Source organism: Labeo rohita, chromosome 15, assembly GCF_022985175.1.
Source record: "Labeo rohita strain BAU-BD-2019 chromosome 15, IGBB_LRoh.1.0, whole genome shotgun sequence".
NCBI lineage: Eukaryota > Metazoa > Chordata > Actinopteri > Cypriniformes > Cyprinidae > Labeo > Labeo rohita.
Genome location: NC_066883.1, coordinates 32,857,569 through 32,881,246, shown reverse-complemented (window position 1 = coordinate 32,881,246; position 23,678 = coordinate 32,857,569). Strand labels below are relative to the sequence as shown.

Here is a 23,678-nt window from a genome sequence, read left to right as displayed (position 1 = left end):
CAGTGTAGCAGCCAGTCGCTCGCTAAGCCACAGGTTTTAATAAGAACCAGCGGAGCCCGAATGGAGGGTCTCGGGCTGAGGAGGCGGGGGTCCTGACAGACTAAGCGCCCCCTGATGTGGCAGCTGAATGCCAAAACAGGCCCTCAGGGGGGGACGAGTCATTCAAATTGATGGTTCCTCCTCAGACACGTTGACTTTTTATAGGGTAATACGTCGAGGACTACTCAAATCTTCCCCCTCTCTGCTGAAAAACAATCCTGCGCCCTCCTCACCTCCACCGAAATGCTCTTTCCTACTTGTTTACAGTCACGTCCTCTCTCTACCTTTGCTGTTTTTGTTTTGTTTGGCCCTCAGGTGATCTTTGTGAGTTACTTTTCTGTCTCTCAATCTGTTTTTCAAGTGTTTTTTTTTTCTCCTTCCATATTTAAAAACAATAATTTATTTTAAAGAAATGTTCCTGTCTTTGTGCATGTGCATGCAATTTTAAAGGAAAAATGGTGCTGCATTTTATTATTTATTTAAAAATATATATTGATTATTTTTTATAATTTCCCCCCCTTGTATTGTTACTTTAAAGGAAAATGTTGTCATAATAATGTATGAGTGCATCATCTTCTTTATATTTATTTTAAAAAATATTTGAATATTTTTAAATTGTAATTTTAAGGGGAAAATGGTTGTCTTTAATGTTTTATTAAATACAGTTTTGCTGCAGAGCAAGAAAAATGAAGCATTTGTAATTTTATTTCTCATTATTGTGACTTTCTGTAAGAGTGCATTTACTTATTCATTTTTAAATATTTTTTTATTTTTTTTATTTGTTTACAATATATTTTACATTCATTATTATAAAGGAATAATGTCATTTTTTTCTTATGTTATTTTAGGAAAAAATATTTTCTTTATTTTTCTTACTTTAAAGGAATAAAATGGTTCTTTCATGTTCAATCAAAATATATTATGGAAGCCTGTTTCTGCCCCGAAGTACAACACAAACGGCAATTTTATTTCTCATAATTGCGAATATGTATGACTGCATTTTCTTATTCACTTAATAAATAGATAAATAAAAATAAATTGACTATTTTTTTTATTATTTTAAATTATTTTAAAATTATTTAGTTATTTTAAATGTATTTATTTATTATTTTTATCCCCCCACCACCCCCTTGTGTTACTTTAAAGGAAAAATTACTTTCTTTCATATTTCATCAAAATATCAAAATATTGTATGACCGCATTTTCTTCGTTACTCTTGATTAATATATTTTTTATAAATTTTAAAATATGCTTTAATTTGGTATTTTAAAGGCAAAATGGTTTTCTTTCATGTTTATTAAACACATTTTTTCTCCAGAGTAAGAAAAATAAAGTACTTGCAATTTTATTTATTATTACTATTTTTATATTTTACATTCATTACTTTATTCATTACTATATATATATATATATATATATATATATACACATATATACACATATACATATATGTGTGTGTGTGTGTGTGTGTGTGTATTATTTTTTTTTTTTCACTCCAAGGCAAAATGCCCTTAATTAATAACTTTCTCCATCTCTGAAATGACCTTTCTTTTTAAATTTTTTTCATATCTGACATTTTATGAGGTCAGGGAATATTAACGAATAATATAATTATCTTACAATTAAATCAAATTCTGATAAATACTGTAACAGCAATCCCAAGAAAAATATATATTGTTTCATAACAGTTAATAATTCATCAATATACACAAATGGCCATGCAATTACTGTACCTTATTTTACCCAGAACTTTCTTGGGTACAAAAGTGCAACCCAACATTGTTCAAATAAGGCTAGATGTATGGGAAATGCAATTTCCTTCAAACTAAAGAGCTGGTAAATTGAGCTCGCTAGAAAAAAATGTCCATTTCATGAGTTTGACTTTGATTTTTCTTGTAAACAACCGCACGCACATGCATAGTCTCTCAGCCTGTCCCCACCGGGATCATTTGTAAGTGTGGGTGATGATGATGTTGACTGTGGTAACGGCGGTTCTGTCCTTGCATTCATCTTCTCCCGTGCGAGATGATTACATTGAGAAATATCGTTTTAGCGGGCATATTTCTGCCCTGCAAATCACTGGGCGCGGGGCCAGGGGCCTCATCCCAGCCCTGACACCCAGCCCTGAATCGCTCTCCTCAGACAGCGAGAGCGGCACGGCGGCCTTGAGACCAAAGAGATTTGATTTGGCTCCATTTTTCCCTGCCACGCTCCTAGACACGCGCGCAACTGTGAAATACAACCTCGCAGCGCGTCTGTGAGGATCGTCATAAACAAGCCGAGTGAGCAATATTAATCCCAATCCTACTTCATAAATCAGCTGGGCTTTACAGGCCCACACGCCCTCCAAAACAGCCGCAGAAAGACAGAACGAGAGCGAGAGACCCAGCTAAAAGCCTGCACATTAAATTACGCTTAAGGCATGCTGAAACACGCATTTGCTTTTCAGATTTACATTGGCTGAAGGATGTCGGCGCTTGCTTTGAGCACAGTGAACATCTAATATGCACACAAACAAGTTCATATAAACATATAGATCGGAAAGAAAGGAAGAAAGTGCCTTCAAAAAAAAAAAAAAAAAACTTATCTTACAAGAAATATATTTTCATAAGAAAGAAAAATAAAAAGAACAGAAAAAAATAATGGCGGAAGAAAATGAACTGAAAATGAAAGAGAGGTGGAAGGTAAAAAATGAGTTAAGAAAAAACAAACTGTCATTATCAGTTTCCATCAGTTCAAGGCCTGACCAATATGCCGCCTATTCATCTTCCATGAATCATTTATTCTGTGATCGATTAAGCGTAATTGTTCAGTACGAGCAATTTGGCGGCAGCCAATGAGGAGCTGCAGAAACAGACGCGGCTTCATTTGCTATCGTCTAATTAATGCAATAAACAAAGACTGTAACAAATGAACACATTCTCCCATCATCTCTCCACAAACTCCACTGCAGTGTTCTGATGCATGTAGAGCACCTTCACAATATAAACCTGCTTAAACGTACAGAAGATTTTGAAAAACTTCATATGAAGTATGTATATATAATGCATTATATTTTATGGTCTTGAATTCTGACTGGGCAATACATTATATAAAATATACAATAAGATGCGAAACACCTGTTCACATACAGTCACTGAATTACATTCTCTTCTTATTTACATATAAGGTACAATATACGCCAGTGTAATGTCGAATTTGTTCGATAAAATAACGTGCAAAGGAAAATTTGCAACATTCATATTTTTAATACAATAGAATTCATATAATATTTATAATAATATTTACTAAACATTTTAGATCGATTATGATTATTATTATGCATGTTTATATATTATTATATTATATGTTAAAATGGTTTAAAACATGTTAACATTATTAATGAATAATAATCTTTTTTGGCATTATTATAATTATGAATATTACTATATATGTCAAAGTGGGTTAAAATAATTGAACATTTTAATTTAAAAAAATCGACATTAGTAGTAGTAGTAGTGGTAGTAGTATGTGTTAAAATAGGTATTTTATGACATTATTATAATTTCTACAATTATTATTACATATGTCTACATTTTTATTATTTTTATTATTATGTTAAAATGGGTTAAATTAGATTTACTTAAAAAAATCTATAATTTCTGACATTATTATAATTATTAATATATGTCTATATTATTATTATTATCATTATATGTTAAATCACATTTAAAAAGGTGAACATTTTAATAAAAAAAAATATTTTTTGACATTATTATAATTATTATTAATAGTAGCAGTAGTATTACATATGTTAAAATTACTATTTTTGACATTATTATAGTTATTATAATACATATTATTATTGTTATTATATTTATATTATTATTATTATTATACATTAAAATAGGTTAACATTTGAATTAAAAATAGTAAGTTTTTACATTATTACAATTACAATTATTATTATTATTATTATTATTATTATTATTACTAAACATCAGGAATTTTTGACATTATTACAATTATTAATACAATTATTATTATTATTATTATACGTTAAATGGGTTAAAATAGGTGAACATTTTAATTAAAAACATCAGTCATTTTTGACATTATTACAATTATTATTATTATTAATATTATCATTATTATTGTGTATTAAAATGGATTAACGTTTTAATTAAAAAAAAGTCATTTTTGACATTATCATTATTATTTGTTATATAATTACAACTGCTTGTTAAAATGAGGTAAAATAGCTATTTCTGACAATATTGCAATTATTACAATTATTATTTTTATGTTTATATTATTATTATTATTATTATTATTATTATTCTTAAAAATGGTTAAAAAAATTATAAAAAACAATTTTTTTGGCATTATATGTTAAAATGAGTTAAATGGGTCTTATAAATGGGTTTTATATATATATATATATATATATATATATATATATACATATATATATATATATATATATATACACACATATATATATATATACACACACACATATATATATATATATATATATATATATATATATATTTTTTAGAAAAAAAAAAACATGATAAACTATGCTTTTTACTATATTGAAACATGTATCTGTAATGCATTCATAATGCCTTACAAAACAGCTTAGAATTATAAAAAAGAATGGTTTATATATGATTCGTAAATTGCTTTACATTGCATCATATACGCAGACCTTATAGTGTTCCCAACAATGTCTGTCTTAATTCAGATCTACAGAGGTAAGTGCTTATCTCTGATCTCCAGGGTGTTATACAGCTAAAGACAAGGTATCACTATTAAAAAAAATACAATTGGACGTCCTCTTTGATTAGATAGGAGACCCATGGGATCTGGAATAGAATCTTCAAATCAATCAGCAGAACTTGACTTCCTGCAGGGAGAATCAGGTGACACTGCTGCGGCTTTAATTTAAGCTACTGAAACACCTTCAATCTATTGATACAGCAGCAGAGACAATGAGCAGACGAGTGGGTGTGTGGAATTAATACAGAAAAACTGGATTTGGCCTGTCAGGTGTGATAAAAGACACCCGAACACAAAAAAGACAAACCTTCCATTCCCGTCCGACCAATTCTTGCAATCCAGCAGGTAACTGGTGTCATTCAAACGAACCCTTACTCTCCTTTCCGCCCCCGGAAAAAACCCGAGGCCCGCCGAAGGATTCCGGAAGGGTTAGTCTAGCCTCTCCCTGGGGTAATTATTTTTACATTATTACACATGCTCATATTCCAGCCGCCCAGCTGAGGTGACAGGCAAATTTATCACTGCGGGGGTCCGTACAGGCGGCGGGGACGAAGGGGGGCTGACAAATGATAAAATAAAACCCCTCTCTGCTTAAATTGTTCCTGCTAATTCTTTTTGGGGGGTGAGATTTATGAGCCGCTAGCCGTCCGTGAAGGGAGATGTGCGGAGATTTGTGTGCGTACGTACAGTATGTGTGTGTGTGGTGTGTGTTTGACAGAATGCAGGGTACACAAACAGGCAGATTTCATATTTTCATCCATCAGTCACATGGGGATATCAGAGAGAGAGCTTGATGTATAAACGCACACTTGCTGTGAGTGCATGCTATAGTTTGATCTGTTGATAAAACTGGGTGCTCATAGGTAACCATACACACAAGAATGCACATAAAAATCATCTATAATATAAACGTTATTAACTTATTATATTAAAATAAATGTTAGATATTTATTCATTTATTTTTGGTTCTTAAATAGTTACACCTTTATTGGTATCTTTGTTTTGGGTTGCGTCTAAAGTTTATTATCATTAGAGGCTCAATGATGTAGATATTATAAGTTTGTTATTATTTTGATGGAATATTTATTTAATGCCAGTTATCTATTTTTTATTAAATCATAATATTATGCATTATGTTAACTTAAAACAAACATATTTAGAATTATATTTTATTTTAATTTATATTAAAAATTCATCTATTTTAATGCAATAAAATTCATTTAATTTCGCTTATCTACATTTTTAAATTAAATCAAAATGTTACGTTAACTTAAAATAATTACATAAATAATATATTATATAATAATATAGCATAATTCTACATTTCTGAATAAAAAAATAAAATTCTATTTTAATTTAATTAATTTAATTCAGTTAATTTTTAAAAATGAAATCAAAATATATATTACGTTAACTTATTAATTATATGAATAAATTATAATAATTTATATAAAAATTCGAAGTTTCTTTTATTTTAATGTAATTTAATACATTTAACTGCAGTTATGTAAATGTCTTAAATTAAATCAAAATATATATTATGTTAACTTAAAATAATTACATAAATATTTTAATTTATATTAAAAATTCTAAGTTTGTAATCTATTTTAATGTAATAAAATGAATTTCACTTATCTACATTTTTAAATTAAATCAAAATGTTATATATTATGTTAATTTAAAATAATAATAGAAACAATATATTATAACAGAACTTAACAATTCTACATTTCTAAATAAAAACTAAATTCTATTTTAATGTAATTTAAAATAGATGATTTAATTCAGTTGATTTAATTCAGTTTTCATTTTTTAAATAGAATCAAAATTTTATACATTATGTTAACTAATGTATACATTGTTAATTATATAAATTATATTCTAATTTATATAAAAATTCTAAGTTTATCATTTATTTTAATGTAATTTAATACAGTTATCTAATCAAATCGAAATCAAATCAAAATATTATATATTATGTTAACTTAAAATAATTACATAAATTATATTATATTACATACTAATTTATATAAAAATTTAAAGTTTATCATTTATTTTAATGTAATTCAATTAATTTAATTTCAGTTATCAACATTTTTTAAATTAAATTCACATATTATAGTTAACGTTAAATAATTCTAAATAAATTTATTATAATACAATTTATATAAAAATTCTACATTTATTTTAATGTAATATAATTAATTTCATTTCAGTTATCTAAATCTAAATATTATATTATGTTGACTTAAAATGATTATATAAATAAAATTATAAATATATAATTTAAATTTTATAATATTATATAATATTATATATTTAATTTTTATAATATTATATATATAATTTATAATTTTATAAAGATAATAAAGTTTATCTATTGTTATAATACTGTCTTCATCACTGATATAGATGTGTGAGTATAAGTGGCAAGTATCAACAACACACCTGGTTGAATTATTTATTAATATTGGAAAGAACCCCGTTTTAATGGTTATGCAAAGAATTGTTCCGCATTGATGGACTCTGCTGTGACTTTTAGAAGGTTAATCAAGCTGTTGACCCATGAGAAACGCTTGTGTGTCACAAGAACCCTCATGAAAACCTATAGGAACAACCTTTCAATAACTCCCATCCGCAGCGTCTCTTAAGATGAATTTCTAACAGTGCAGCGACGGCGTGAACCCTTAAAAGCGGAGTACGGGCTGGAAGACGACTGCCTTGTAGAGGATAATGGTTTTGATGACCTTCCAGAGGATGATGGACAGAATATGAATGAGGTTTGGAATTGAGGGGCTGGTCTTTGAAGGTTAAAGGCAGGTGATTGGCACAAAGATAATAACTAGCGCTGTTTTGTGGCATGCCGAGGAAAAACAAGGGGAAACGAGAGAGCGGATGACAGGAATCTTACCTCCCATTGCTCATCAAGCCTCCATCAACACGCTGGAACGTCACTGGGGTCAGAAAGAGGGGAGAAAACAAAGAGAGAAACAGACTGAGTCATCATAGCAAAATCAATCTCTCATCATAATTCACGATTCTTTAAACACAATCCCAAATTAAACATCTGGAACTGATTAAGAAATGAAGAAGCCTCCATATATATGTGTCATTGTAATCTTTCATGGGTGACTGAATTGTTTAGAGCGCACAGTAAATGAACATGCAGAATGAATTTATGAAACCGAACGCATCTTTGCCGTTTTACCTCCATAACATTTATATTTTCTCTGGGTTTCGTTTCAATATTCTTGCCAAAAGACATAAGTTTGATTACGGGTGTGCCCTAAGCGTAAATTCTTTTTCGTAAAGGCAAGGAAAACGAATAACGCGTTCTACGGAGCCACTAAAGGGACACGTTTAGCCGCTTGCCAACGTTAGCCTGTTACATTACAGTACATAACATTCACTTACCACATAAACAGAGTAAGGAGAGATGACTGATAGGAACATGACGAATGATTTGCAAATCCTGAGCACCACTGACAAAAATGTAATCATGTAAAATCTGCCGCTAAGTACTATAAACAAAAGTTAAAGTAAAACTCAAAGGCGCGTTCAAATGGGATTTCAACCCTTGGCATATGCCCGCGGCTTATATAACGTTACAGTATAATTACCCAATGATATAACTGTGAGAGAAAGTATTGAAAATTTTTTTCCTCACATCTTGTATTTCGGGTGATTTGTGGTCTATCATCAGGCCCATACTCGCAGCACTTAATGTAAACAATGCCACCGAACCGAGCGAAACGTGCATATTTTGCTGGTTATTGCAGTGGATAATGGTCAATTATTGTCATGTTTTGGCCTGTACTCATTGGTCGGACAGAGAAAAACATCTGGAGTACTATAGACTGCCAAAAGTTATAACAAATCAAACAGAAGAGTGCAAACACCCAACTGCTACTCAAAACTAGCCAAATTTAGCCCAATTGCATTTTGAGGGGGGTCCCCCATTAAAAATCACATTATGGGTGATAAAATACACTTTTTTGGCAGGGATCCCTTGGTAAAATTAGCATTCCAGGGGCCAGATATTCAATTATTGGGGTCGCTTCAACCACAGATTTTTCTGATTATTGTTGCTGAAAATAGTCAGTTATTGTCATGTTTTGGGCTGTTCTTGTACTTATCTTTACCACCTAGTAACTGTAATTTGTCAAAATATTGCGCCTTTTCCTGTTTCTCTTTATGATTTAGCAGCTTGGTTCAGACAATAATTAGGAGAAGAATGTATAAAATAGTACATTAACTGTGTAATCAGTGCTGTTGCTTACATCCGAGTATGGCCAATATGGCCGCGAATCTAGGTAACTGACTTAAGTGCTAACCCTCTATTGCAGGGTTGCCAGGTTTTCACAACAAAACCCACCCAATTGCTACTCAAAACTAGCCCAAAAGTAGCCCAAAATTGCTTTTTAGGGACTCCCCTATTAAAAATCATGTTATGGGGGTGAAATACACATTTATTGGCGGGTTAGCATTCTAGGGGCTAAATATTACGTTATTATGGTCGCTTCAACCTGCGGACATGAAAAAAAAAACATTGGCAACAGCGCTAAAGTAGCCCAACTCCATGGGAAAACCCAACCCTGACTCATTATAAAAAATACTTCCGTCACAAATTTTAAAGAATTCTGAGTGAATGTCAATGGGGTGTAAAACTATACTGAACCACACTGGCTTTTTTTATGAAAAAACATGCATATTTCTAAATATCTTCTATTGTGTTCCACAGATGCATACGGATTTGGAATGACACGAAGGTGAGTAAATGAATAAATAAATTTCCCCTTTAAGAATGTCCAAGCATGCACGCTTATTTAACAAACATCACATGAGCTAATCCAGAGTGACTCCTGGTGCGTTTACACACCCTGCAGAGAATCTGAATTAGATCTGTGACATTTTCTCTCCACTGTTAACAATCCATCACCTCTTCTGTCAAACAGACAGTCCAAACATTAAACTTGATGAACACTAACCCACGTCTGTCTCTCCTCGGGTCTGCTGTTTGTTGGCTTTATTTGCATTCGCTGCTAATTCCAGAATGTGGCATTTCAGTAAATTGAGAACAAACACCAAAGGTATTTTCTCTCCCCAAGGGACTCGTTTTATGTGGCGCTATGTGTGTGTGCGGGTCTGTTAAGTGCCTATCTACAATAGGACACATTGCCGGCGCTTTGAAGTGGCCCGTAGACTGGCGAGCTGGTCTCGGCTTTAGGCTGAGCTCCAGATAAGCACTCTCTCCAATATGAAAACTGATTACTCCTCTTTAATAAGCATTTACTGCGGCACGACAAAATCGCCCGTATAAAAATTCCATCAAATCCTTCCTTCCCGTCCAAGCGCGACTTGATTTAGCCTCGCGGCGGTGACAGGTTTAAAAGAGGGGAAGTGGGTGTTTGTGTGAACAGGTGTATTCGCTTTTATTTCTTACACCCAACAGCCTCGAAAAAAACGCCTTGATGCAAACATCCCACCATTTCGGAATTGTCTGTCTTTCTTTGTTCTATAAACCCTGAAATGTTCGCATGATTTGCATGGAGCAAAAGACAATTTGGCTCCAGGAAACAAGATTCTGACTCGGCGCAAGAGGCTGCCCTCGCTAGCACGGGCCGCTGCCTTCGCGAGCGTCACGCATATGGGGTCTGGCATGCCGGTAATGCGTCTGAGCTCCACACTTATCTGGAAGCAAGAAACCAAGAAAGATGTGGACCCCTGGGAGAAGGCAACCTTGAAACCCACTGAAGCAGTGGTGAGGAGAGACCACTGGAGTGCATTAAAACCAAGTCGAGGGCCTAAGACTCGGACACCTGGCAGCTACGGTCTTATCTTAGAGAAAAGTGGAGCCGCTTTTGCAGGGGGACTGATTTCATCGGTAATGAAGTTCGGAGTGAAACCCTTCTACAAGATAAAAGCACACCTCAATCTGTGCACAATCCCCAAGAGGCGTGGAGGGAACCTGGGCTAGCTGAGTGATTTTTTTTTTTTTTTTCTTTTTGCTTTTTTGTGTTATCAATTCACAGGGTGATTGTGGCCGACCGTGTGACTGGATCAGGTCATCACTGGTTAACCTTTGGTAGGCCTGTGAATCTCCTATATATCACGTAAGTTGCTGACAAACCAACCATTGAATTACAAACATTTCTCTGCTATTGTGAACATAAAGTGGAAAATCAATGGCAGCGTGACCATATTTCAGAATGGGATGATATTTGATAGACAGAAAGTCATGAGATTGGTTGCAATATGGCTGTGTTTGGAATGGCATACTATTCTTATGATTTTCTGCTGTATATAGTACTTCACTATATCTCAAAATGCAATGCACCTAATCATCTAATATCAACCATCTCTTTGTTGCTTACAAATGGACAAAATGTTAAGACAATTTGTAGAAAAATCCATTAAAAATATTTTTAAAAATTACTTTAAGATATTAGTATAAGATGCTAACAATATATAAATAAACATTTAATTATTTATTTTTGAATTTTATTTATTATTATTTATTTAAAATCATACATGATATTAATTTAGCATACTACTACTAATATGTAGACCCTGGACCACAAAACCAGTCATAAGTAGCACAGGTATATTTGTAGCAAAAGCTTACAATACATGGTATCAAAAATGAGTCAAAATTATTGATTTTTTTTCTATTTCTTTAGGATATTAAGTATAGATCATGTTCCATGAAGATATTTTGTAAATTTCCTCCCTATATATCAAAACTTAATTTTTTATTAGTAATATGCATTGCTAAGAACTTCAGACAACTTTAAAAGTGATTTTCTCAATATTTAGATTTTTTTCCCTCAGATTCCATAGTTTCAAATAAGCAAAATATTGTCCTATCTTAACAAACCATACATCAATGGAAAGCTTATTTATTCAGCTTTTTTTTTTTTTACTATAAATCTCAATAAAAAAAAAGACACTTATGACAGGTTATGGTCCAGGGTCACATATTTCAAATAAAAATAAAATATATAAAAAAATTGTGATAATGATAAAAATGACGGAAGCACATAACAATTACTACAAATTAAAATGCAAACTGAAAACATAAAAATAAAGATGAATTTAAATTTTATAAGGTATATAACAATATAAATAATAATAAAAAACACTGATTAAACTGATTTTTAAAAACAGCCAGTATATATGTGTACTAAATAGTATTCAGTAAGCTAGTATAAGCTGGTAAATCTAAATAGTAATATTAAAAAATAATAAATAATGATAATAAAAATGACAGAGGCACGTAAAATTACTAAAAATTCACCAAATTAAATTGCAAACTGAAAATATACAAATAAAAATGAATTTAAATTTTAGAAAGACTATAACATAAAATAAATAATCATAAAAAACACTGATTAAACTGATTTTTAAAAACAGGCAGTGTAGAGTATATATTAAATAGTATTAAGTAAGCTAGTATAAGCTAGTAAACCTAAATAGTAATATTTAAAAAATTCTGATAAAAATGACAGAAGCTCATAAAATTACTAAAAATTCAACAAATTAAAATGCAAACTGAAAATACAAAAATAAATGTGACTTTAAATTTTAGAAAGACTATAACAGAATATAAAAAAATATTAAATACACTAATTAAACTTATTTTTAAACACAGGCAGTATACTAAAAAGCATTCAGTAAGCTAGTATTCAATTCTGAACAAATACTGTTTTTTCAAACCCAGATCTGTGTCCATTATTTCTATAGTGGTTAAAAAGAACATATAGAGGCGTACAGTATATCACTGGAGGGAAATGAGAAAACCTTCAGAAAACATGTCGACAACCTCGTATGGAGGGAACAATTGATTCCCACATGTAAGTTTGTTCAAGCGGTTAATAACAAAGACAGGAATGAATCAAAGAGCAGAGAACTCGGGTAGAGAACAAAAACAATTCACAACACCTGCACAAACAAAAAGTCAGAAAGAGAGAACAGGAGAATAAAAGGAGGATAAAGATGAGATGGAAAAACCACATGAGAAGATCAGCACAGGTGACCACCACTGAAAAAAAAAATGACCTGAAGAAAAGGACAAAGAAACACAAATGGAGAACTGCAGGATCTTGCAGCCCACAGATCTTCCACCTGACTTTGTTAGCATTTATAAAGACGGTGTAAACGGTGTTTATTCACAGCGAACAAATCAACGTGAACCTCATCTGTCCATAATTTGTGTTTGAGACCCTTACAGCCAGATTTACTCCCCATATTGTGCTGACAAAGTCAGGCGGGCTTCATCTGAAGACCTGCGAGCTTGAATCATGGGAAGGGATACTTGATTGTGTAAAGGAAAGTAAGATAAATGCAGGAAGAAGGGATGGGGGTTTCGAAAAGACGGGACAAATGAACAGTACCTGCAGGGGTGAAGGTGAACGACTGAACTGCAAAAACAAGAAGACAGAGAAGAGTGTGTGTTAAAAAGCCTGCAGTGCTCAGTCGGGCTTTGGAAGGTTTGTGTGTTTCTGTGCGTGTGCATGATTATTCGCATGCATACTGGAGTGCGTTCGAAGGTTTGCGTTATGCCATCAGAGGCAAGACAGCAAGACAGCAGCCAAAGGAATGAGACAGTCTAACACAGAAGACACACAAACACAATTAAAATAAAGAGTAAAAACAAAAGAGTGTGTTTCAGTGGCGGCTGGTGCTTTTAAAAAGTAGGGAAGCACAGATACTGTAACACTTATCAATGGCAAAATGTGTACTTTAGTTTTTATTTTTATATCTGCAATGCTTCCAAGTACTACTAAAGAGTGAAAGCACTTTTACTGAACCCTCATTTTTTCCCCACCTTGTTACACTTCCTTGTTCCTGATCAAAAATGAGTGTCCTGTTATGCTATATCATTACCAAATATTGGATTCAGTCTTTTTAGTAACTTGTTTTCTTTCAGTTAGCACAGGTTTTGATCGTAGGCCTCACTGATCTGCGCTTACGCCTCAGATTTTGAGTGAACATTGCTAAAATTATCCACAAAAAATGCTGAGGTAAGTTCAGATCAATGAGGCTTAAAGAAACACAAAACCTGTCCTTGAAAAAACACATTGATATAAAGATTGAATCCAAGATTTGGTGAAAATATAGCATAACGAGAGATTTAAAAGCGTTTTTTAAAAGGGGAACACATTAAATTAGGTAAAGGATATTCAACACAGCATTAGGTTAATGCAGATATCGCTTTTTTCAATTACTGGCTATATGTGGCAAAATCCTGCCCATTTGAGAGGTCGAACAAATCATTATATAGCAAACCTGGGACAAAAACACAGTTTGAAATCCATATATGTCCCATTCAAAAGCTTTAATAATACAAATAAGGACCCAAAATGTCACTTTAAAGTCTCTTATCCAATAAATATCACTTTTTGGTTCAACTAAATAAATAGCACTGGAATCTGCCATAGATTTCCAGTAAAGTTTTAAGGTTTTGCTAAAATACTAACATGATTTGTGACCCTGGACCACAAAACCAGCCATAAGGGTCAGTTTTTTGAAACTGAGATTTATACATCATCTGAAAGCTAATAAATCAGCTTTCCATTTATGCATGGTTTGTTAGGAAAGGAAAATATTTGGACAAGATACAACTATTTGAAAATCTGGAATCTGAGGGTGCAAAAAAATCAAAATATCCAGAAATCATGTTAAATCAAATGATTACTAATCAAAAATTAAGTTTTGATATATTTAGGTAGGACATTTACAATACAAAATATCTTCATGGAACATGATCTTTACTTAATACCCTAATGATTCTTGGCATAAAAGAAAAATCGATAATTTTGACCCATACTATGTATTGCTGGCTATTGCTTCAAATATACCCGTGCAACTGGTTTTATGCTTCAGGGTTACATTTGTATTATTTGCACTAAACACATCATTGACGCATTTTTATTACATTATTGGGAAAGTTGTGCTTCCCGTGCCATCTGAAAACATTCGCCACTGTGTTTGTGTAGCTGCAAGCGGATCTTGTCTCTACCTGCGTAGTTGCTGAGACCCTTTCTCTTCTTTCTCCTCCAGTAGAGCCAGATGCTGAAGCCCATCAGAATGACCCAGCAGGCCCCTCCGATGCCTGCGATGAAGGCCGGCTGCTTCACCACGTCCGTGATCTGCTCCGTGATGCTGTTGTTCCTGCTCATGATCACATCCCGGAAGTCTTTACCTACATGGGTACACAAACACGCCGCTATTTAGTAAACCGAAAATCGTGGGTGAGTTTCTAAATTAGTTTAATAGCACGAGAAAAACACTTGTGCTCCAGTGAACATCAGCACAGAATTTAATCAACTCAACTAGAGCGTTAAAAGCTCATCACCTTGATCTTTAGTGTTACTTCAGTGAACAGAACAGGAAAAAAAACTTAAATAAACATAAAATGTTGTATAAATAACATGAATCAGTATTTACAGTACATTTGATTTCCTTAATGTGATATTATTTCAATGTTTATCAGAAATAATGTAAGATAATACTTCTATTTTTATCCTTTAAGATTTGATTAGATGAATTCATGTTTGACTATAAATATTATTAGTTAATATTGCTTAACCCCACACACATGTGCTACCTCAGCAAAAATATAAAATTAAAAAATTAAACTAAACTAAATGTTGTACACATAACTCAAAGCAGTGTTTACAGTATTTAATTTCCTTAATGAGATATTATTTCAATATTCATCAGAAATAATGTAAGATAAGACTTTATTTTTATCCTTTAAAATTTGATTGATGGAATCATGTTAGACTTTAATGTTATTGGTTAATATTGCTTAACCCCAACCACATGTCCCACTTCAATGGAAGCCTGTTTCTGCCATTGAATAAAAAATAAATAAAAGGTAATTGTGTCTTTTTATCTCACAATTCTGACATTTTTTTCTCGCAATTGCGAGTTTACATCTCATAATTCTGACTTTTTTCTTTTTTAACTTGGAATTGCGAGTTATACAGTTTCTGCAATTCTTGCAATTCTGAGAAATAAAGTTAGAATTGCATGGTATAAACTTGCAACTGCGAGTTAAAAAGTTTGTCTCGCAATTCTGCGAAATAAAATTCACAATTCTGCGAAATAGAGTCAGAATTGTGAGATATAAACGCAACTGCGAATTGTTAAATCAGAATAGTGATATTTAAACTTTATAACTCGCAATTACGAGTTTATATCATGCAAATCTGGCTATAATTTGCAGTTGCAAGTTTATATTATGCAATTCTGGAAACAAAGTCAAGCTTTTATCACAAAAATCACAAAAATTGTGAGGAAAAAAGTCAAAATTGTGAGAAACTATTTCAAGAAAAAAGTCAGAATTGCAAGTTTTTATCTCGCATTTTTGTACTTATAACTCGTAATTGCAAGTTTATATTTCACAGTTTTAAGAAAAAAGTTAGAATTGCGAGAAAATAATCAGAATAGATATAAGAGATATAAACTTGCATTTTCGAGAAAATTTTGGAATTGCAAGTTTATATCTTGCAATTGGCAGTTTATATCATGCAAATCTGACTTAATTTGCAACTGCGAGTTTATATCACGCAAATCTGGATATAATTTGCAATTACAAGTTTCAATTATGCAATTCTGAAAACAAAGTCAGAATTGCGAGTTTTTATCTCGCATTTTTGTATTTATAACTCGTAATTGTGAGTTTATATCATGCAAATCTGACTTTATAACTCGCAATTGCGAGTTTATATTTCACGATTCTAAGAAAAAAATTCAAAATTGTGAGAAAAAAGTCAGAATTGTGAGATAAACTCGCTATTTCAAGAAAAAAGTCAGAATTGCAAGTTTATATCTTACATTGTTGTATTTATAACTCGTAATTACAAGTTTATATTTCACAATTTTAAGAAAAAAGTCTTTTTGCAAGTAAATAGTCAGAATAGTGAGATATAAACTTGCATTTGCAAACTTGCAAGTTTATATCTTGCAATTGGCCGTTTATATCACTCAAATCTGAATATAATTCGTAATTACAACTTTATATCTCACAATTCTGAGAAAAGTCATAATGAGATAAAAAGTCGCAATAACCTTTTTCATTTTTTTATTCAGTGGTGAAAACAGGCTTCCATACACTTCTGCAAAAATATAATATAAGAAATTAAACTAAATAACAAAATGTTGTATAAATAACACAAAACAGTATTTGCAGCACATTTAATTTCCTTAATTTTATCTAAAAACCTAAAAATGCAAGATGAGACTTTATATTACTTAACCCAACCCACATGTCCCACCTCAGCAAAAAAAAAAGTCAGTTCAGAAGCAGAGAAAGCTGAAAAAATGTTATTAAAAACAATATTTTTTCGCTTTTGAAGTGATGAGCACATTAATTATTTACAGTCAAACTAGGGATACTTATTAGAGCTAAAAAGACCCATTTTTATGTTCACTTGTAGCTAAATCAGTTTTTTTTTTTACTTCAAAAGATGGCAGGATACACACAGACTGCAGGCTTGATAAATAGTCTATCAGCCCCTGGCTGTGCGTGAAGATGGATAGTGAGCTTGACATTTGGGAATAAGGGCATGTCACTGGCCAAATCATCACTTATGGGTCAAACCAGTCACAACCTGCTACAACTCACATAACTCACACTGTAAACACCCAAAGACCTGGAGAAAAAAAATCTGCAGCCCTGACCGTGAGATTTAATTTTGATTCTGGTGACCCGGCTCAAAACCATCCAACGAATAGCGGGCTTTTAAGATATTTCAGAGCATCACAGATAAAGAGTAAATGCAGTGTGACAGTAAAGGTTATCAAAACCAAAAGATGTCCCGTACCAATAATGATGGTTTGTGGTTCGCTCTTCACCCCCACCCCAGCGCTGGTGCTGGCGGCCACCTCCACCCTGTACTGGACCCCCGCCTGAAGACCCCCCACCACCACTGAACGGATGGCTGCATCCACCGTCTTATTTACATGGAAACGGGTCTCGTTCCCTAAACACCAGATCTGAGAGAGAAAGAGAGAAAGAGAAAATAGTAAATTGTCTGTAAAAAGTCATTTTTAATGATTGGGCCTCATTAACGAAAACGATTTTTGTGTAAATTACTCGTAAACCATTTTATGTAAATTGTTGCATTCAATTCAGTACAGTAATTTATGTATGAAGGGATTTACAGACAATTTATGGAGAAATTTGTTCTGCTTGTGTACATAAATGAGGCCCATTTTGAACAAAAGTAAATAATGTAAACAGTCATCTAGTGTGCGCTTCTATCCAAAACGACTTATTGTTGTACACTTATTGTTTATTGGCTTTAGCCCCTTGAAACAACCTCAAATCTATTAAATGCTTATGAAAAATGAAAATTGCCCCATGGGACTCAAACATACAACTTTTTAGTTACTAGTGCAGATTTCACTTCATAAACAGGTTTCTTCTTTTATAATATAATATAATATAATTTTTTTTTTTTTTTCTGAGAATTGTGAGTGCAAGTTTATTTGGATTTTTTAATAGAAATAAATAATAATTGCACAGAAAATTGAAGTCATCCTCTTCAAAACAACCAGGAAACATTAATATAATATAATATAATATAATATAATATAATATAATATAATATAATATAATATAATATAATATAATATAATAATATTTGATTTTCAAAATTGAGAGTGCAAGTTTATGTTTTTTCCCTTAATACTGTAAATATTACAGTAACTGAATAATAATAATTGCACAAAACATTCATTTATTATAGTATATTATATTATATTATATTATATTATAATTAATATTCCTGTAACTGTAAATATTACAGGAATTAAGTAATAAATAACTGCACAGAAAATTACAATCTTCCTCTTTAGAATAACCAGAAAAATAATATAAATAAAATAAAACAAAATAATTGATTGATTGCAAGTTTCTCATTTTTGTCCTTAATACTGTAAATATTGCAGTAAGTGAGTAGTAATAATTGCACAGAAAATGTTAATTTTCCTCTTTAAAATAATCTAAAAAAGTATTAATACAATATAATATTAGGGGAATTAAGTAATAAATAATAATTGCACAGAAAATTAAAATCCTATTTAAAATAAGTAATAAATAAAATAAAATAAAATAAAATAAAACAAAATAAAAATTAAATTAAATTAAATTAAATTAAATTAAATTAAATATTTGATTTTCAGAATTGAGACTGCAAGTTTATTTTTTTCCCTTAATACTGTAAACATTACAGTAATTGAGTATATAATATAATATAATATAATATAATGAGAGTGCAGATTTATTATTTTTTTTATATTACAGTATTTAAATAATAAATAATAACTGCACAGAAAATATTCATCTTCAGAATAACCAGAAAAAATAAAATAAAATAAAATAAAATAAAATACCTGATTTTCAGAATTGAGACTGCAAGTTATTTCATTTTTTCTTAATAGTGTAAATATTACAGTAATTGAGTAGTAATAATTGCACAGAAAATTAAAATCTTCCCCTTTAAAATAACTATATAAAATAAAATAAATAAATAAAATAATAAATACTATAAAATAAAATAATAAAGTAAAATAAAATATATAATAAAATAAGAAATAAAATAAATAAATAAACAAAAATCATACAGTTGAGAATGAGAAAGTTTATTTGACTTGTTTACCTTAATACTGTAAATATTACAGTAAGTAATTGTACAGAAAATTTACATTTTTCTTTTTTAACAGTAAAAAAATAATAATAATATAATGAAATATTTTTCTCAGAATTAATAGTGCAAGTCTATTTGGATATTTTTTTTGCTGCATTTAGCCACACTGGATCAAGTCGCACATGTTTGTTGGTGTTTCTGATGGAGTCACATGGTCACATACCTTATATTCCTGGATGATGCCGTTCTGATGTTCAGCAGGAGGAGGATCCCAGGAGATACTGATGGATGTGCTGTTCTGATTGCCCACCGTGAGGACCGTCACCTGCTGAGGAGGAGCACTAGGCGCTGGGATACAGAGAGAGAAACAGAAGCAGAGTTTTACTTCCATGGCTTCCAAGATGTTCTTCTACACTATTGACATTTTGGACTTTTCCAGAAGAACAGATTTGAGGCTACAGATGCCTCTGAATGTTTGGCAAGGATTTACGTACATCGCTCGACACTCATGCCATGACACTCTCTCATTCTGTTTCCTCCGAAAGAGTCTGTCGTAAGTCACAGCATTAGCATTAAGCACTCGATGTGTGCGTTGAGATTTAAGAAGCAAGACAGGTGGCCAAGGGTGCACAAGTTCATTAGATGGGGATTTTCTTCCGCCTGACACTGACGCTTCTTTGCATTTCACTATGATTTCATATCCTGCCTCTGAAAGGAGGGATTTACGCAAAAAAATACATTTACTGAGAGACAATAAGATGGTGAGCCATTCAAACAACTCGCCGTTCTTAGCAAATCGCTCTGACAGGCATATAGCTTGAGAAAGAAGTCTTTTTTGAGAGCTGGATGAATAAGGAGCGCTGGGTAAACATATTGACATGGATACATCGATCCAAGGAGGCCAGTCGCGAATCCAAGATGCTGTTTTGTCCTTGGCCGAGTCTGTAATGTAAAAGTCGAGACCCCGGACCCCTGTTTTATTAACCCCATCAGAGGCGCTCTGACAGAGACAAGGAAAGCGAATGAAATAAATAATGGAGGTCTGTAGTTGGAAAATAACATTTTTATAAAAATGTTTTTCTCATTTCTCTGGCAACCCGAGGTGCGGCGACACAGCAGAATACTGACAGCTCGATTACGGTAAACTCAGCTCGCTCGCTCTCTTTCGTTTCCCTGCACTCTGACCTCCACGTAAATGGCACATATCCCAAAGCTACACTCATCCCTCACACGGGGTGGCCCATTTTAACCCCCAAAAGGCCTGACGGGACAAACCGCAGCTCGCCTTCATCAAACATCTGCAGCTGAACGGAAAATAACAGAGCTGTCGGCCGATGAATGAACTCGGCGCGTCGCAGGTGACCAAATCACTCCCGTAACAATGCAGCCAATGTCGTTCAAAGGTAAAGCTGATCATTATGCACATTTGAAAATTCACCTTTTTCTTTTTTAATACTGAATAGTGTGTGTATGTATGTATATGTACGTATGTGTGTTTGTGTGTGTGTGTTTTTTCTCATGAATAAGTGCAACTGGATTTTTTCCCTAATACTGTAAATGCTACATTTTCAGTACTTAAATATATTTATATAATATAATATAATATGATATAATAATATAACATAATATAATAATATAATAATATAACATAATATAATATTTTTTTCAGAATTATTAAATTTGATTTGGATTTTTACTAGAACACCATAATCATTCCACAGAAAATTCACATTTTTTTCTTTAATGCTGAAAAACTATAATATAATATAATATAATATAATATAATATAATATAATATAATATAATAATGTAAAAATATATGTAAGACAGTTTATTTGGATTTATTTAAAAATTGTATTGAAAATTCAAAATGTTTACTATTTCTTTAAACTAATAAAAAATAAATGAAAAATAAATGCAAAAAATCTCTCCTATGTCCCGCTTTAATTAGTACTTTTCTTCTTCTTTAATACTGAAAAATGTAATATAATATAATATAATATAATATAATATAATATAATATAATATAATATTTTCAGAATTGAGTGAGCAAGTTGATTTGAATTTTTCCTTAATACCATAAATATTTCAGTAATTAAGTAATAATTGTTCTGAAAGTTAAAATGTTTTTCTTTATTAATAAATAAATAAATAAATAAATAAATAAATAAAATATCTCCTATTTCCCTCATTAATCAGTATAATATTTATCAAATATAATATTTTTTATATATAATATCTTTAATATAAATATAATATTTTTTTCAGAATTATGAAATTTGATTTGGATTTTTACCATAACACCATAATCATTGCACAGAAAATTTACATTTTTCTTCTTTAATGCTGAAAAAAATATATTAATAATATAATATAATATAATATAATATACGTAAGAACGTTTCTTTGGATTTATTTAAAAATTGTACTGAAAATTCTCCTATGTCCCTCTTCAATTAGTACTTTTTTTCTTCTTTAATACTGAAAAATTAATATAATATAATATAATATAATATAATATAATATAATATAATTTCTCTGAATTAATAGTGTAAGTTGATTTAGCCGTTTCCTTAACACTGTACAATAATTGATCAAGTAATAATTGCACATAATATTCACATTTTTCTTTTTTAATACTGAAAAACAATATAAGCGTAACTCGGCACATTGCAGGTGACAGAATCCCTCCTATAACAATGCAGCCAATGTCATTCAAAGTTAATGCCGCAAATCATTTAGGAGCTTATCATTATGCACATTTGAGCCAAACAATACATATTTCTCATTTGGGGAGCGATGGCGCAGGCGATGCTAATAGCGCCATTAGTGGGGTGATGTATAGCCAGCGAGGATGTGACCTCTGTTTCACTACCGCTACAGTAGCCCGCAGGCGAAAGCTGATGAAAAAACACTGTGTGATGTTAAACCAAGCTAATATTAAGACCCCAGGCAGGCGAGCGGCAGCGCTTCAGCTTACAGAATGTGAAGAAATGCTACAATGCTTTAGCATGCCACTAATCAATGTGTGATAACGACCCTCGGGAAAAAACTCCCATTGAGAAGCTGATTATTAACCATAAAATGGATTAAAGAACACAGAGGAGTTTCTGAAAGGGCCTGTTTCACCTTTTCAACCTCCATTTTCAAAAAAATACAGCTATTGCTGCTTCTAATTGCTTATAATAAAGGACATTTTTAAAGAAAGAGCTAAAGCTAGTCTCATATAGCTAGTCGAGAACATCAGTGTGGGTATTAGAAGTAAATGCCATGTATTAAAAAAAAATCTGTTTCTGGTTTCTGTATTGTCATTAGACAACCACCAGCCTTTACTTTTTGCATATAGAAAAAACCTAAACAAATGTAACTTATGAAATTATTTAATTTTGTATCTAGAAAAGTATATAAGTCAATGAATTGTTATTTACTTATATGTTATTAAAAATAATTTTATGTAAAATTAATTTTACAATTTTTATTTGTAAGGTAAAATTTGGTACATTTAAAATTTTACCAGGTTTGTTTGTTTGTTTGCTTGCTTGTTTATTTATTTACAGATATTTTTATGTAAAATTAATTTTATAATTTTTATTTGTAAAATAAAATTTTACCAGGTTTATTTATTTATTTATTTATTTATCTCATGAAAGCTAAATTATATAAATGAATTACTTGTTGTGTATTTATGTATTATTATTATTATTATTATTATTATTATTATTATTATTTATTATTATTATTATTATTATTATTTATTTATTTATTTTTTTTGCAAAATTAATTTTACAGTTTTATTTGCAAGGTAAGATTTGCTACATTTCAAATTTTAACAGGTTTATTTATTCATTTATTTATTTACTACAAATGTTTTTATGTATAATTAATTTTACAATTTTTGTTTGTAAGGTAACATTTTGTAAATTTTACCAGGTTTGTTTGTTTATTTATTTATTAAAATATTTTTTATGTAAAATTAATTTTACAATTTTTCTTGTAAGGTAAAATTTGGTAAATTTTACCAGGTTTGTTTGTTTGTTTGTTTGTTTATTTATTTATTTATTCATTCATTCATTTATTTGTTTGTTCATTCATTTATTTATTTCACTCATGAAAGCTAAATTATATAAATGAATTAATTGTTATTTATGTATTTAAAAATATTTTTTTCTAAAATTAATTTTACAATTTTTATTTGTAAGGTAAGATTTGGTACAT

At 31.1% G+C, this 23,678-nt stretch overlaps 1 protein-coding gene across 12 annotated transcripts in view; it reads right to left on the bottom strand.

Annotated features, from left to right (window-relative positions):
* robo2 (roundabout, axon guidance receptor, homolog 2 (Drosophila)) overlaps positions 1–23,678 on the bottom strand; it is a 489,160-nt gene that overhangs the window by 33,323 nt on the left and 432,159 nt on the right. For 8 of the 12 annotated variants that reach the window (XM_051129111.1, XM_051129121.1, XM_051129117.1 and 5 more), the window contains 5 exons: positions 19,687–19,811; positions 17,637–17,808; positions 14,825–15,007; positions 13,197–13,223; positions 7,715–7,757 (listed from right to left, as the gene is read on the bottom strand). In XM_051129111.1, the coding sequence (XP_050985068.1) occupies positions 7,715–7,757; positions 13,197–13,223; positions 14,825–15,007; positions 17,637–17,808; positions 19,687–19,811 (550 nt within the window). The remainder of the gene's footprint in view (positions 1–7,714; positions 7,758–13,196; positions 13,224–14,824; positions 15,008–17,636; positions 17,809–19,686; positions 19,812–23,678) is intronic. The other 4 variants (XM_051129114.1, XM_051129118.1, XM_051129115.1 and 1 more) reach the window with 1 other exon arrangement.